General features: G+C 42.4%; 1 protein-coding gene across 3 annotated transcripts in view; it reads right to left on the bottom strand.

Moving 5' to 3' along the window:
• epc1b (enhancer of polycomb 1b) overlaps positions 1–17,615 on the bottom strand; it is a 35,960-nt gene that overhangs the window by 2,504 nt on the left and 15,841 nt on the right. For all 3 annotated transcript variants that reach the window (XM_086085939.1, XM_086085938.1, XM_086085937.1), the window contains 10 exons: positions 11,940–12,099; positions 6,626–6,771; positions 6,335–6,541; positions 6,107–6,255; positions 4,568–4,703; positions 4,321–4,482; positions 4,127–4,216; positions 3,883–4,031; positions 1,588–1,952; positions 1–44 (listed from right to left, as the gene is read on the bottom strand). The exon at positions 1–44 is cut by the window's left edge and continues 78 nt beyond it. In XM_086085939.1, coding sequence (XP_085942065.1) covers positions 1–44; positions 1,588–1,952; positions 3,883–4,031; positions 4,127–4,216; positions 4,321–4,482; positions 4,568–4,703; positions 6,107–6,255; positions 6,335–6,541; positions 6,626–6,771; positions 11,940–12,039 — 1,548 coding nt within the window. In that variant the 5' untranslated portion in view covers positions 12,040–12,099. The remainder of the gene's footprint in view (positions 45–1,587; positions 1,953–3,882; positions 4,032–4,126; positions 4,217–4,320; positions 4,483–4,567; positions 4,704–6,106; positions 6,256–6,334; positions 6,542–6,625; positions 6,772–11,939; positions 12,100–17,615) is intronic.

Raw genomic sequence — 17,615 nt, 5'->3', positions numbered from 1 at the left:
CACCAACTGGTCTTGGTGTTGCTGGAACTGCTCAGCTGTCAGGGCTGACACGTGCAAACACAGCTTGTTTACACACATGGACTAGTAGTCAGAGCAGGGAACGCACTTTGATTCAGCGACATGGGGTCCCAAACACGACGCGGGAGACTGTGTGAACGCTTGCTTCAACAGCACATTTCAATGCATGACGGTAAGACAACAGACAACAGAGACTAGAATACTTCATATAAACTAGATAAGTTTGTAAATCATTTGTTTCATCAGAGCACCAAGCAGTGCTTTGACTAAGGCCTGCTAAACACCAAGTTACGCGGCTGACAGGCGACCCTTCGCTTCACACCAAGCGAAGCAATGGAAACAAAATGCAACCCTGGATTGTTTTTTGAGGCTTTGCACACAACACTGTACTAGTTTTTTTTTTTTTGAGCCGCACCAACATGATTGTCAAGGAAGAGGATGGCCACAAAGAAGAACATAGGAGATAGTGTTTCAATAGTGGTGACTATTTTAAAACAATGCATATACTGTTCATACTATAGTTGTAAGGCTTGGTCTAACTCAGGTAACTGATGAAAATAAAATAAAACTGCTATATGACTTACTGCGTATTTCCTGTTCAATGTTTTGTTTTAATGCCTGTTTAAAAGGGACTATAGTAAAGGTGCTCCTTTTTTTTTTTTTTTTTTAATGGTAAATGTTATAAGAATTCTATAAAAAAGCAGGTTTATTCTTTATTTTTGATTCATTGACATACCAACAACTAGAATGGAGAATGGAAGCCTAGTAGATGGTTTGATATTGTAAACAGAAGTGACTAGTTGGACAATTGTTAAAAAAATAAAAAATAAAAATAGTGACATCACACCCAACATTCTTCTTAATGTATGCCAGCTTTTATAGATTGATAGAAAGCTTACATTGTTTAAATATTTGCAATTATTAACGGTTAATGCATTGATGGACTTTTTTCTGTCTGAGTTTGAAATGTCCGACAGTACAGTATTTGAATGCAGCTGCAGTTTGGCTCGCCGAACGCTGTTATTTGTTGACGGTCCCGTTAGTGGCTAGTTGCTAACGCTGCAGACTTGTGTGTATCATACAATGACAGACTACCTTTCTCAGCGTCCTTAATTGGCAATTAAATATAATTTGGAGGTGGCGGCGTGTTGATGTTGTAAGTCAACAGTCGTGTGAGCACGAGTCAAGCTGGCCGCTGTGCGCAAGGCCGGCCGGGACACAGATACGATGACATCTTCAACATACGCTATGCGGTGACATCATCAACATGTCCAAATCTCTACCTTCAGCAAAATTTATACCTTATATTGTATTTAATGTTAAGATCGCACAGCCCTAGTTTGACATGATGCAAAGGCTTGTTTGACATGATATAAAAACCAAAACCACCAATAAAATATGAAATGTAAAGTTTTTTTGTTAAATTGTATAGAAGTTTTATTTTTATTTTTTATCTTGCACTGGTAGAGTAGTTACATTCTGCTGGCATTCATGCAGACGGTACGAATTTGGTTGCTGGTCAGTGCCCAAAGATACATACATTTTACATACAGCGCACGCAGGACTTACCAACATGGGGCTGAGGTGGCGGTCCAGGCCGTATGACGCGATGGGTGGATGGCCCAATATTGGTGAGCGGCTGCTTGATGCAGCAACTGAGCCTACGGAACAACGGGTGGGCATTGTCCAGCTGGTGCAGCGGTAGCGTCCGTGGTCTGAAGTGGCGCCACCGGCAAGCCTTTATGCTCAAAAGAATCTGACTGAGGTCCGAGGGTGGCGAGGAGGAGCTTCTGTCTGAGGTATTGGTTGGTGAGGTACTGGCAAATTTGCTGGTAGCGGGTGAGCCCGACGGCGGCGGCGTGCAGTCCAGCGTCTTCGGGTCCAGTTCATGGAAAACATTGTCGTAGTCTGAGTGCGCTCGATCCAGTAAGACCCTAGAAGGCAAGAATACAATCGTCATGACACTGGCAATAGTGTGACACAAACTACCAGACGCTTGCACTTTAACCATACTATGTTCAATAAAAGACATTATAATTTTTGTCACTCAGTACGCTCGCTGGAGAAGTGTGGTTCTTTGCTTCCTTGTCATGTTTGTTTACACCGGATTGAGTATTTCTGGTGGGTTACACGCAAGAAGCACAGATCTATATACTTGTATGTATGTGTGTAAAGACACTAACTGTGGCGTTTGTCTCTACGGCGAAAACGCCAAAGAAAAATCAATATGCTCAAGCGAGGCTCCTATTGACCTTTTGCACGTGATGTCACAGCCCTCATGGGAACGCCCCCTACGGGACGCTGGACGGCAAAATAGCCATTTGCCTGTATTGTAACTATTGAATCTCGTACAGCGTAAGGTTCTTTATCCAATCGATTATCTTATAAAATGGTCATATCTTGCTGTGCGGTCGGTTGTACAGACAGACAAAGGAGCAAACCAAATGTTGCTTTTTATCGCATACTTACTAATGAAGACAAAAGACGTCGATTGATAGCAGCAATCAACAGAAAGAACTGGCAGCCCACAAAGTATTCACGTATTTGCAGCAATAATTTTTTGGGGAGGTTAGTAGATAAATGTTCATACATTTTACTAGTAAACGTACACTCTCATAAAGATTGTAACAGAGGTGTCGAATTGCTTCAAATCACATTAACGAGCCAGATAGTTAGTGTCCACTCCAACTGCACGAACACACAGCTTAGTTTTAAAATGTACCTTCTTCAAAGCTATTAAGTGCATTTGATAATAATGGGGGATTTCGTCTTGTGTCTTTGTTTTTCCACTCTGGAGCCGTAGTCATATTCATGAAATTACCGCATAGCTTGCCACTACGATAGTCATTTGCTCCATGCTTGTAAACATAGTAACATAACATCATCACAGCGTTTCAATATAGAACGAACTATGTAAAAATAAGTTAGCATGATAAACGAGTTTTACCTTTGCATTACAAGGTATATTGTCTCCAACTTAAGTAAATATCGCGCTCTATGAGTCCCGACAAAGTGTGCAACTTCGACTGACAGGCGAACTTCGGTTGAAGTAGTAGATTCCATGGCTCTATGGGCAATAATAACTTTTAATTTGTAAAACAGCAGTCGCTAATTCACTAAGTTGCTCCGGGTCACGTCCACTTCCATTCAACAATCATTTCCTTCCGCCGTCCGTCATAGGGCAGTCACGTGATCACGTGACGTCGGTGCAAATGGTCAATAGCGAGTGGGACAGAGCTGCGTATACAAGTCGTTACTACAAAAATCAAGATTCCTTGCAAATTCAAATAAGCGAAAAAGAAGATGAAGAAGAAAACAGAGAACATGCGCACAGCGAAAAACAATGCGCCGTTCAATCGAGGTACGAATATAGCAAATATTTGCGTTTTAAAAGGGTTATTGCCTGCATGTAAACGTAGTCAGTGGAATTATGGCGCTTAGGAATTATGACGCTGTTATAGAAAGCATATTTGATATTATGGTATTGAACATCTGACCTCGCAGACGTTAAAAATAAATGCTCCCAAACTACCACACCAAAAGCAATGTCAGCAATGTGGAGCTACTTAAACGTAAACACAATGACAACATTTTTAGCCAACTCCCAAATTATACTCTGCAAAATGGATGATGAACTTCGCTCAGGCAGACCGTGTGGCAGTTGCCAGACTGAATGCCATTACCAAGTATCGATGCTTGGCATCAACGAGTACTCAAATGTATGTAGTGGACCACCACTATGCAAACACTAAAATATCATGATAACTGATTCTCATTACAGCTGCCATAAAAAAGGTATTTTTTTCTCCCAGAAAAAAAAGTTGTGTATCTAAAATGAAGTGGTGGTGGAGTGCGGGGCATTACCTGCCCCCTCGTCCCAGGCGTCGTCGGGCCAGGCCCTGGCATCGTCGCGGTACGGTGAGCGTAGTGAGACTGTAGCGGTACCGGGCGTGTGCCAGGCCGCCCTCCCAGCCTGGGGACCACGGCCAGGCACCCATTCGATCATGACGAGCCTGAAATTGCACACACACACACACACACACACACACACACACACACGCTCAATCTCACAAAGCTCAACGATGATGACAATGAGTCTGACACTCACAGCGTAATACTGGCAGCCCGCCTTCCTTCGAAAAGCATAGGCGCCATCTGGGTCGTTCTCTTCCTCAGCTTCTGAAGAGCCCGAGTGCAGCTGTAGACGACAAAAAAAATCTGATTGACTTCTGCTCTTTTGTGCTGTGGTTTCCCAAGCGGCCTCTAGATGCCAGCAAAGGACAATGATCTGCGAGCTAGTACCTGAGGCTCTTCATCTGAGCTAGGGAAGTCGTACTGGTTCAGGTCCTTAGCGTTGAAGACTGCAGGACCATGATGGTGGTGCGCAGCGCCGGCTGAAAGCGGAAGAGTCTTCTGTTTCTTCTCATATTTCCTCTTCTGCCGAGGGGCTTCCGTCTTTTCAGGCTTGAGCGGGGATGCCGAGATACAGATTCAACTCTAGGACTACTAACAAGGTCCCCAATAAGGACTTTGATGACAATGTGCTCACCTTGGACTTGTAGTCCTTGTGGTCCATGTGATACTGGTTGGTGAGCGGCACTAGTGGGATGATCTGCGGCCTCACCAGCGCCCGCTCTGCCAGAACCTCGGCCAGCACCTCACCACCGTAGTCCGACATGACATTCCTGGAGAAAAAACAGAGATTTTTTAAAAGTAATCTTAACAAATGCGGGTGTTCGTCTTCCATAAACATCATGAGCACCTGCCACAGAACTGCAAGATCTCACTAGACAGGACATTGCAAGAATTGCGTCTCAGAAGCGAAAAACGCTTCAATAGAAACACCTACAAGTCAAAATTTTACTTTATTGAAACAGTACAATATCGCTTTTTTTGCGAAACACTAATGGAAACGCAGTTTATGTTAATGCCAGTTTGTCTTTTTGTAGAATGTACCGTTAGTAAATGCTAATGTTAAAACCTCTTAAAACGTCAATGCTGTTTTTGTAAGGTCATGTTACTTTTAAACCTGTATCTTTGTTTATAGATACAATTAACACAAAATGGATGTGGGTATAATCTACCTGTTTATTCTTTGTCACCCCCCCCACCAAAAAATAAAAAATAAAAATAAAAAAAAGAATCGGCAAGAGAATTGATAATCGAATTGTTAAGCAGAATCAAAAATGGCATCGAAATGTAAAAATCTTATCAATTCCCACACCTACCCATAAGCCTGATTTAGTGAAAACGCATCACATATAGGAATATAATATTAATAGGCTTGGACTTGCACCCAAAATCTGCATTTGCTATTCGTATTTAACCACTGAACGACTGAATCAACTCGAGCAGGTTACTCAGTGTAACACATTCTCCAACAAATGAAAAATTTAATTGGATCAAAATAGTAATTGGAATGCACTTATAGGGCTTTATCTTGATCATATGTTGACATCATTCAAATGTATTGGTGCGTAGCCTACACTGGCTTGTCAACACATGGAAAGGTTAACCTTTTTACTTTACAGTAATTTATTTTAATCTCCAGTATGTCGCGACATTCCCTGGTCCCGTTTTAAACCCATCTACATTGCTAATAGCTAGGCAGTAGTCAGCCAAAATGACCTGTTTCAGGATGGTCGGCCAAATATTCCCTTAACTACTTCCGGAGGCCCATTCGAATGAACTGCGTACGTAGCTTTCACGCATGTACACTCCCCACGTAGATACATCACACATACAGAGACGAAAGGGCCATCCAAACAGTACTCAGTGACAGTACAATGCTATGTCACGTTATAACTCCAAGGAAAACATCCCGATTTGCCGTTCATTTTCAATGGCCAATTTGCTACTCAATTTGAGTCACCACCTAATTCATGCACAGGCCTAAATCGTTATATAACTTGCAAAAGAAAACAGCTGTATCTGTGGAACTGTGAATGGCAGATTTAAGGCCTAATTTAATCCAAATTCAGGATTTTTTAAAGTGCTTTTAAACGGTGGTCTTAACACATTTGGACAATGTAATCAATCAGGTCTAATTGGATCATTGCTCCAGACTGAAAAAGTCTTGATTACAAACCTCTTTTCAAAGATCTCCAGCGTGAGATGCAGAAGCTCTCTCTTGCTCTTTTCCCTCCTTTTGATCATCTCTAGGATGGTGACAGCCCGGCTCAGATCCCTGCGGAGTTTCAGCATCTTCTCGTAGGACGCCTCGTCATTCTTGCGGTTCTGCCAGCAGACATTAAGAGACACTGAGTGAGTATTGAGATGAAAAGGCTTTCAAAGGACACCAGGCAAGATGACCCACCTTCCTGGTTTGCATCTTCTCGGTACGCCTCCGAAAAGCCACGTACGGGTCGCTGGTGCTGGAGCCGTCGCGCTTCTCCTGCTTGATGATGTTGATGAGCGAGTGCGCCTTGCTGTTTTTCCTCTTACGGCTCCAGTAGTCAAACACCTCCTTGATGAGCTCGTCATCCTCCTTGAGCAGAAGCTTGGCCTCGGGAAGACTCACCAGCTTAAGAGCAAACGCAATGTTTTTCCCCTCAGCCACTTCTGCATCAGGTGTAGTACAATGTCAGACGTGTTTAAATCGACAAACCTGCTGTCCACTGCCTTTCTCTAGCCGGTCGATCATCTCCTCAAATTGCAGTAGGCTGATCTCCATCTTCTTTTTCAACTTCGCGACAAAGGCGTCGTCGTCCAAATCCAGGTCGTAGTCCGGCTGCTCCGTGTCCAGGCTGAAAGCTGAAAGAGAAGGAAAGCATGGCAGTAGTTTAATCATCAACATACAAATAGATGGACTAAAACCATGATTGCCAACAGGACCATATTGAAAGAGAAATTCTAATGTCACTTAACTTGTACAAAAATGTTTACATTTAAATATATCTTTGCTCATCTCTTTGCCAAGTTTAAGTGAAAGGCAGAAAGTCAAATTAACTTTGTGTATCCACTGTTGCCATTCATACAACAGAATAAGTAATTGCTTTATTTGAGTATATAAGCTTCGAGTTCAATTAAACAGGCTTACATTCCACACTGGAAAAACTTGCATTATTGAGAATCAAGGCCTAGTGATTTGATAATTGGAGACACAAATGGCCGTATACATAGTGTTTTACATTTACACCCATAATAAAAATAATAGGGCTGCACAATATATTGAACAAATACTGATATTGGCTTATGCAATTTCAGGCCTGAGATTTAGCCAGCCTGGTTAAGGCGCCAGCCGGACTCCTGACAAGCGAAATTGAGGTAGCCCGACAATTTTTCAGGTAGCCCGACCTTTTCATCAGAAACATGGCCTTTTCTTCAAGTCGTACTGAATACTGCAACTAAAAAACAAGGCAACATGTTTCAACAGCATCACTTTTTTTTTTAACAAGAACAAAATACAATTTCACTTAAAAGAAAAACTGATGCAGAGCTGACAACCTATTGAAATTCACTTGCAGAACAATTGGTCTGTATTTTTTTGTTAGGAACATTATCATGGGACCCTGTTACAGCGGTATATCTTGTGACATATCTATCACACTAAATTATTAGTAGAAGTGCATAAATGGTAATGATTATACACAAACCTCACAAGGCAATTTAATTGCCCAAATCAATATTAATGCTTCAAAAAATTTAATCAATCCCAAAAATAAAATACTTAGCAGTGGCATTTGAACAATGCACAGTACACACACATACTGTACACAATTTGTTAGGAATGAACGACAAAAGCTGTTTACTACAGCAGTCCATTAATATATAAATATTTTTATGATATATGGTGATTTGATGGTGATGGAACGAATATACTGCGAGAGAGCCAGCATCCTGCATTAATTGTAATGACAACAAATGCAGCCGCAACCTTATACAGGAAATTTCCAAAGTTACAAAATACACATGATATAGTCGCAAATGTAGCTATGATGCGGAGTACAAGCGTGTAATGAAGCCAATATGGAACATCCGGTCAGCTTCTACCCGCTTGCATAACGGCAGCGTTCCTGTGAGGCATCGCCAACGTTTACTAGATTTGTCAATGACAGTGCGTGCTAGTGTTCAGCTGCTTTACTTCTCTTTTCTTTAACGGTAGTCGTACCTGTGGAGTCGCAAAGTCACGTAATCCTCCATATGGTCCATGGTGGAACAGAACTGCTTTTCACGGCGAGCGTTTTCCGGCACAGGTTATGATGTTATTTTGGTCAACCCCAAATAGTTAAAATAAAAAAATTAAAATAAAAATCCCCGCTGCAAGCAAGTGTCTGTTTGAATTAAACACGGGAGTTAGTATCCGCCTTGCTGCTCGCTGACGTTTTAGGAGTACCGGCACCTTCATTGTGCACACCGGAGAATGAGAGGGTTGCTTGGTAAACTATGTAAAAAAAAAAAAAAAAATTAAAAAAAAAAAGAGCGCTGCACTACAGGTGCACTCTTTCTCCTGCAGCGCCTTCTTTTTTTTCTTTGATGAGAGCCCCTCGAGCGCTTCCCCTTTTTACTTGCATTCTGGGTGGCCGTGCTAAATACTTTAGCTAATGTTAGCACTATTGCTATCAACAGTTTTAGGTTGACTACAGATCTGTACATGACGCCGTTTGTGACTTTGCAGTCCATTCCCAAAGCAGATTGGCTGGTGCAAAGAAATTTATTTATTTTTATACGTTGGTAAATATGTGAATGTGCCAATTTTAAGTGCGCCGCACCGTGTCCCGCTCCAAATAGCCTACAAATGCGTCATCCGCACCAATGCAAAGTACATTGACTATAAAGTGCAATTGCACCGCCAGAAAATGCTCAGTTGTTCACCCCGCGTTTGGTGTTTAATTCACCAACATTTCTCTGATGTCTGTGGTGTGGACGCATTTCAAGTTATATTGCGCTTTGTTAAAATATCTGTGCTAAATAGGCCCAAATATTTTATAATAATATTATAACATTATAAACATTAAACATTATATAATAATATTTTTGGACATTATTTCCAAGACTTTGGCTCTTCTACCATGGGTAAGTACATTTTGTGTTTAGTGTTATTTTGTCATGTTTCATTGATTTTTAGCTAATTTTTTCTTTTAAATGACTAATGTCAAGCTATGCACGGTTTTATTTTGAACGTGATCTACCTCGCATGCCAACGCCTGACTTACTGCCTGGCTCATGTAATTTCTTCATCTTAGAAATAAAAATTAATCTATCCATTTACAACCGCTTATCAGGCCAGGGTCGGGTCGAGGGTGCAGCAGCCTTAGGAGGAAAACCCAGACTTCCCTCTTCCCAGCCATTTACACCAGCTCCTCCGGTCGAACCCAGGGCCTCCCACCGGTGGGACATGCCCGGAACAACTCTCCAGGGAGGCGTCCGGGAGGCATCCAAACCAGATGCCCGAGCCACCTCTCAACATGGAAGAGTAGCAGCTCGACCCCGAGTCCCTCCCGGGTGACCAAGCTTCTCACCCTATCTCTAAGGGAGAGCCCCTGAAGAGGAAACTCATTTTGGCCGCTTGTATCTGGCATCTTGTTCTTTCGGTCACGACCCACAGCTCGTGACCATAGGTGAAGGTAGGAACGTAGATCGACCGGTAAATTGAGAGCTTCGCCTTTTGGCTCAGCTCCTTCACCACAACGGACAGAGTCCGCATCACTGCAGACGCTGCACCGATCTCCCGCTCCATCCTGCGTTCACTCATGAACAAACAAAGATACTTGAACTCCTCCCACTTGGGGCAGGATCTCATCCCCAACCCGGAGAGGGCACGCCATCTCTTTCCGACTGAGGACCATGGTCTCAGATTTCGAGGTGCTGATTTTCATCCCAACCGCTTCTCACTCAGCTGCAAACCACTCCAGTTAGTTGCAGATCACTGCTTGATGAAGCAAACAGCACCACATCATCTGCAAAAAGCAGAGATGCAATACAGAGGCCACCAAACCAGAACCCCTCAACGCTTCGGCTGTGCCTAAAAATTCCAACCCTCACTGAGAACGAATGTGGACCAAACTCTTGACAACGGTCATACAGGGACCGAACATCCCGTTATTAGGGGGCTCGGTACCATGTACTCCCCGAAACACCCCCCACAGGACTCCCCGAGGGACACGGTCGAACGCCTTCTCCAAATCCACAAAACACATGTAGACCGGCTGGGCGAACTCCCATGCACTCTCGAGAACCGTGCTGAGGGTGTAGAGCTGGTCCACTGTTCCACGATCGGGATGAAAACCACACTGCACCTCCTGAATCTGAGATTCGACTTCCCAACTGACCCTCCTCTCCAAGCACCCCTGAATAGACCTTACCAGGGAGGCTGAGGAATGTGATCTTGCTATAGTGGAAGCACACCCTCCGGTCCTCCTCGAGAGGCACTGTCCCCGATGTCCACGGGATGTTGTGGAGGCGTTATCAACCACGACAGCCCCACAACATCCAGAGCCGTTAGGAATTCCGAGCGGATCTCATCAACCACCGGTGCCTTGCCACCGAAGAGCTTTCCAACCACCTGAGTGACTTTGACCCCAGAGATAAGAGAGCCCACCTCAAAGTTCCCAGCCCCTGCTTCCTCAAAGGAAGGCGTGTCGGTGGAATTGAGTTCTCCGACGTATTCTCCCCACGACTCCTGAGTCAAGGTCAGCAGCACCCCATCTCCAGTATACACAGTGTTAATGGTGCACTAATTTCCTCTCCTGAGACGCCGGATGGTGGACCTGAATTTCTTCAAAGCCGTCCGTAAGTCGTTTTCCACGGTCTCACCGAACTCCTACCATGTTATTCCATAGGACTCCTTCTTCAGATTGACGGCATCCCTTACCGCTGGTGTCCAGCAGCGGGTTCGAGGATTGCCGCCATGACAGGCACCGACCACCTTACGGCCACAGCTCAGATCGGCCGCCTCAACAGTGGAGGCGCAGAATATGGCCCACTCTGACTCAATGTCCCCCACCTCCCTTGGGACAAGAGACAAGTTCTCCCGGAGGTGGCCGTTGCAACTCTTTCTGACAGGGGATTCTGCCAGACGTTCCCAGCAGAACCTCACAATACGTTTGGGTCTACCAGGTCTGACCGACAGGACTACAAAGTCAATCATCGAACTGCGGCCTATGGTGTACTGATGCCAAGTGCACATATGGACACCCCTATGTTGAACATGGTGTTCGTCATGGACAATACGTGACAAGCACAGAAGTCCAATAACAGCTCGTTCCTCCTAATCCCGACCCTCCAGGTCTCACTGTCATTGCTCACGTGAGCATTGAAGTGCCCCAGCAGAACGAGAGAGTCCCCAGAAGGAGCGCTCTCCAGCACACAAGGACTCCAAAAAGAGTGGGTACTCTAAACCCGAATTTTTTTTAACAAATTAATTAATTAATTAATTAAACCCTTGGGGAAAACTTCTAGAGCTCCGAATCCGGATACATACACCACCGCAGCTGGTGTGAATTGACACGCGGACTCAAATGCTTTCTTTTCCTTGCGGCGTCCGTACAAAGCCCCTTCCCACAGCTGGAATATGTAAATTACTTTTATTTTGTATGTGCCGCGGGAAGTGTTAATTTAATCTTCATGATGTGTGAGAGAGAACAGTCGTTGAAACTTGCCGGTGTACTCTTCTTAAGTAACTTAATTGAAAGCTCATTTGGTAGGTGCTGCGTTAATAAACATCAACAGGCCTGAAAATTACCCACCTTTCGTCAAAATACGCCATTTAGAAAACAAAATATATGACCTACATGAATCGTGGAGATCTGATAAAGTGGGGAGAAGGACTCCTACGTATGGCAAAGCTATTGTCCCGGCTAACGTAAGTCAAGTTTTAACCCTCCTTTCACAAACCACAGGTTTACTAATTAAACATCACATTAAAAATAGGCTGAACATGTCACTGGGATAGACCCAACCTCCGGCATATGGCTACTTACGCTGTAGGTGAATGAGCTGCTTTGGCATCTTGTAATCTCCGGGGTATAACGATTCATAGTAGGTGATGTTGCTCTCTGCCTCTGGGACTGGGATGACCATGTTGTCCCGCTTCTCGCCATAGACCTGCTGTGCCGAGATGGCCCGTTGAAGGTGGTGTTCCTACACACACACATACACACAGATGGAATTGTGTTACTTAGCATCACTTCCAGACCTGCTGTCACACTCGACAGACGCTTACTGCCTCAGCAGCAAATGAAGTATACACAAACACACACTCATTAAAAGGCAAGTCAACCCAAAAAATTTCCTTTACAATAATATGTGGTTATGGGCCCCTACTATTCTAACACGGTATTCTACCCTTAGATGCATAAGTGGGGTCACAAATTATCCAAGGGCTGGGCCATACTTAGCAGCTCATAGGTGAGCAAGCGAGGTCGCGGTGTGGGCTCTCCAGGCTGCTTGTGGATTATGAGGTTAGAGGATTTTTTACAACACCGCCATTCCTTGCATGTACGCACGCATATTGTAGAGAAATAGTGGCGCAAAAAATGCAAAATGTGCAGGTTTTTTGCAGGGGGGGGGGGGGGGGGCAGCAAGCATTGTACGTAACAAGCAGTCTTTGATGTCAATTGCCTTCCATTAGTCTACATGTCAAATGAGCGCAGCGGAGACGACAGGGACATGAGTGTATTTTGCATTGTAGCCTACTTATTTAATAAAAAATACATTTAAAAAAGTGTACGTGTGAAGTCTGTTTAAAAAAAATAACCCATCGGTGATTGGATACAGTATCCTACTAAGAAAAATAATAACAGAGGAAGAATAAATATTTATTTACTTATAAACTTAACATAGTACAGGTTTCTAAACCATTACCATTTTTTCTATATTTTGTTTAAAAACAAAATAAAACGTGTTACATGAAAAAATGCTATTATTTCCGCAAATATTTCAAGTAAGCATATTTCTGAGCTGTAATTTCAATATTTTGATATTTTTACTTATATCAGCTCATGCCTATTCATAATATGGCTGGGCAATATATCGATATAAAAATTATATAGATATATTTTTAAACGGGATATGGAATTAAGACTATTTCATCTATATCGATATAGTTCAAACTTGTGCTCTGATCCTTGCTCTGCTGCGCTTCTGCTGTGCTCCATCAGAGTCTCACTGCCCCGTGCGGCCCCGCCCCTCCTCTTTAGTGCACGGGAGGGGGGACACTTAGTACTTGTGAAGCACTTGTCTTTCTCCTCTCCTCTAACACGCAAAGTGTGGCGGAAGAATTGATTTGTTAAAAACAAGAAGCAGAGAACTCACTACACTGAGAGGAGTGCGATAGACAAGTTCTAGCGAGGGGTGGAAGCAATACAAATACTTTTCACCGTCTCAACAGTGCCACAAACTTAAGTATAAAGTGTGTGAAGCTGCGCGCTACAGAGGCCCCAGTTGTAAAACAGTCCACAAGTTAGGGTTTGTCATATTTTGCTCTTTTGTAATGATCCTTATTTGCATCTGTGGATTTGTCAGAAAGGGGAAGAAATTCTGTAGTTTTATTTCAGTAAACAATTTATATTGCACTTTTTTCATGAATAGATCTCAGAAAAAGATTGGCTGATTATAGTTCATAGGCTATTTTTATTGAAGATATATTTTTATTTAACTGTGCACCTTGCAGAGATTTAGTTCAAAAATGGTTATGCAGCATTTATATTTACATTTTATTATTTGAACAACTGAGCATTTTCATGAATTAGGTGAAGAAACCAGTCTATTTTTTCATTTGATTTAGCCACTATTCACTGAAATATCTGGTTTCAATAAAACTACTTGTAACATGTCATATTTGGCTTTGACTGAACATTTTCTTGCGGGAGATATATATATATATATATATATATATATATATATATACACACATATATACACACATATACACACACACACACACACACACACACACACACACACACACACACACACACACACACACACACACACACACACACACACACACACACACACACACACACACACACACACACACACACACACACACACACACACACACACACACACACACACACACACACACACACACACACACACACACACACACACACACACACACACACACACACACACACACACACACACAGTGCTGCTCAAACATTTGTGAACCTCTTGAGCAATTTGGATTTTCCAATTGCTTCAACCTGATCTTGTTCAATCTGAACCATTACATTTTATATGATATAACAGGTGTAAGTTTAGCATTTCAATGCATTGTTCTTTTCTTTTTTTTTTATAAATTGTGGAGTCAAAACTTAATTAAAATAGTTTTTGGTCAATTCATGAAGGTGCAAAAGTAAAAGAACACTGAGCTGCATTGCTTAAAACAAGCAATCAAGTAGGATCAGGTAAGACCAATTGGTAGCTAAACTAACCACTGAAATGAACCAATGAAATAAGAAAGGTTTAGCGAAGAAATTGTGCATCACTGACTGAAACAGGTCAGTCATGCTGAGAGGAAGAGAAATCTCAGGGGACCTTAGGAAGTGGGTAGTGACAGCACATCTGTCTGGGGAAAGCTAGAAAGTCATCTAAAAAAAATTGAGCTTCATCATTCCACTGTGAAGCAGATCATCTGCAACTAGAAAACACTGAAAATTACTAATATCCAGCCTAGAAGTGGATGACTTTCTAAAACATCAGCAAGACCCACAAGACAAATGATAATTCAGGTGAAAGCCAACCTGTGCATCACATTGAGGGATTTGCAGACCTCTTTTGCTGCATCTGGGACACATGTGCATGCTTCAACAATCAGAAGACAAGTCAATCGACAAGGCTTTCAATGGAGGCTTGCTAGGTAGAAGCCTCTGCTCACAAAAAAGGTCAAAGATGCCCATCTCAACTTTGCCAAAGAATACCTGGACAAACCTGAAGTTTTTGGAAGTCCCTTCTGTGGACAGATGAGTCCAAAATTGAACTGTTTGGTCACAACTAAAACAGTCATGTTTGGTGAAAAGTCAACACTGCATACTAGCAAAATAACCTTCTCTCTACAGTGAAGCAGGTTGGTGAGAATGTTCAATTCTGGGCTGGCTTTTCATCCTCAGACCTGGACAACTCCACATAGTCGAGGGAATCATGAATTCAGAGGAAAATCCTGGATCATAACCTGAAGCCGTCCTTTGTGAAGTTACAGCCTGGTAGACGATGGATCATGCAACATGACAATAATCCAAAGCATTCCAGCAATGCAACCAAGGAATGTCTGAAGAACAAGGTTCATGTTCTGGATGTGCCCAGTTAAAATCCTGACATACAATTCTTTCAAAATACTGTGGCAGGACCTGAAGCGGGCAGTTTATGCTAGACGCCCATCTAACCTCTAACCTCTCTCAATTGGCTGCATTTTGCAAGAAAGTGGGGCAAAAATCCTCCAAAGTAGATACGAAAGACTGATAAGTCACTAAAGAAAGTGTTTGGATGAAGGTATCATTGCAAAAGGAGGTGCAATATCCGATTAAGTGAAATGTTCACATACTTTTGCACCCATCAACTTTTGCTCAATAATGAATGACAATATCATTATTTTTGTTCAAGTCCATTATTTTCAATGTCAGCATTATAGATTGGGCTATGACTAAACATTTAATAAGGTTATTTTACAAACCAAATTCCAAAAAAGTTGGGACACTATACAAATTGTGAATAAAAACTGAATGCAATTATGTGGAAGTGCCAAATTTCGATATTTTGTTCAGAATAGAACATAGATGACAGGTCAAAATTTTATCTGAGAGATTTGTATCATTTTAAGGGAAAAAATGTTGATTGTAAATTTCATGGTGCCAACAAATGTCAAAAAAGTTGGGACAAGTAGCAATAAGAGGCTGGAAAAGTCACTTGCACTTATAACAAAAACAGCTGGAAGACCAGTTACCACTAATGAGGTCCATTGGCAACTTGATTGGAGTATAAAAAGAGCTTCTCGGAGTGGCAGTGTCTCTCAGAAGCAAAGATGGATAGAGAATCACCAATTCCTCCAATGTTGTGCAGAAAGACAGTGGAGAAATATCAGAAAGGTGTTTACCAGTGAAATATTGCAAAAAGGTTGAAGTAACAATCATCTACAGTGCATTACATCATCCAAAGATTCAGAAAATCTGGAACAATCTCTATGTAAGGGTCAAGGCAGAAAAATCAGACTGGATGCCCATGATCTTCGGGCCCTTAAACGGCACTGCACCGCAAACAGGAATGCTTTACTGTAAGGGAAATCACAGAAAGGGCTCAGCAATACTTCCAGAAAACATTGTGGGCGAACACAATCCATTGTTTCAGATGAAACGCGACAGTACAAAGAAGAAGCCATTTCTAAAGCAGACCAAGAAGCGCAGGCGTTTCTCTAGGCCAGGGATTATTTCAAATGGAGCGTGGCAAAGTGGAAACCTGTTTTGTTGTCAGACATCTGGAAAGGCATCGGCAATGCAGAAAGGTATATTCAGATTGGAGAACAACACATGCTCCCATCCAGGCATCATCACTTTCGGAGAAGATCTTGCATTTCTCAACACGATAATGCCAGACCACATGCAGCACCAATTACAACATCATGGCTGCGTATGAAAAGGATCCGGGTATTGAAATGGCCAGCCTGCAGTCCACTTCTTTCACTTCTAGAGCACATTTGGCGCATCATAAAGGGGAAGGTGCAACAAAGAAAGCCCAAGACAGTTGAACAGTTAGAGAGACGCGTGTTAGACAAGAATGGGACAGCATAACGATTTGTAAACTTGAGAAACTTGTTTTCTCGATCCCCAGACGTTTGCAGACTGTTGTAAGAATAAGAGGGGATGCCTCACGGTGGTGAAAATGGCTTTGTCCCAATTCTTTGTAGATTTGTTGACACCATGGAATTTTAAATCAACATAGTTTTCCCTTCAAATGATACATTTTATCAGTAATTTTTTTAACCTACTTCCACATAATTGCATTCAGTTTTCATTCACAATTTGTATAGTGTCCCAACTTTTTGGGAATTGGGTTTGTAATATTTTATATAAAACAATCTGACCATGCCTGCAGGGTTCACAAACTTTTGAGCAGCACTGCATATTTTATATCGATATAAAGCAAAAATAAACCGGAATATGAGTTTTGGTCCATATCGCCCAGCCCTAATTCATAAATTTTCCCGGTGTGTCTGAAATCTATTCCTTGTGCTCTGCAGTGCGTGCACATTTAGACCAGGCTTGCCGCTTGGTGTTAAACCAGAAGAGCATCAAAAAAAAAAAAAATTCCATCCAGCATAATAAACATCATTTAGGTATACATATGACTGTTATACTAAAAATATAAGTACATTAATGTAAAATATTGAGATATGTATCGCCTTGAATAGCATGTATTGGGATACATATGTATCGCGACATGTATATGTATGCATCGAGACCCCTGTATCGTGATACGTATCGTATCGTAAGGTTGTTGGCAATACCCAGCCCTACTGGCCGCCACCTAAAAAGTTGAAGAAAATGTAATTAAATGTGTGTTTTGTTTAAAGCGTGTCGTGACCTGATATACCGCATCTGACGTTAGTTCGCCGTCACTCGCTTGTAGATCGTGAGGCTAGAGAAGACGTAGTAACAGGA

Source organism: Leptonotus elevatus, chromosome 1 (genome assembly GCF_054856555.1).
Source record: "Leptonotus elevatus isolate MCC_2025b chromosome 1, RoL_Lele_1.0, whole genome shotgun sequence".
Lineage (NCBI taxonomy): Eukaryota > Metazoa > Chordata > Actinopteri > Syngnathiformes > Syngnathidae > Leptonotus > Leptonotus elevatus.
The sequence above is the reverse complement of the archived record's forward strand: the minus strand, read 5'-3'. Positions and strand labels throughout refer to the sequence as shown.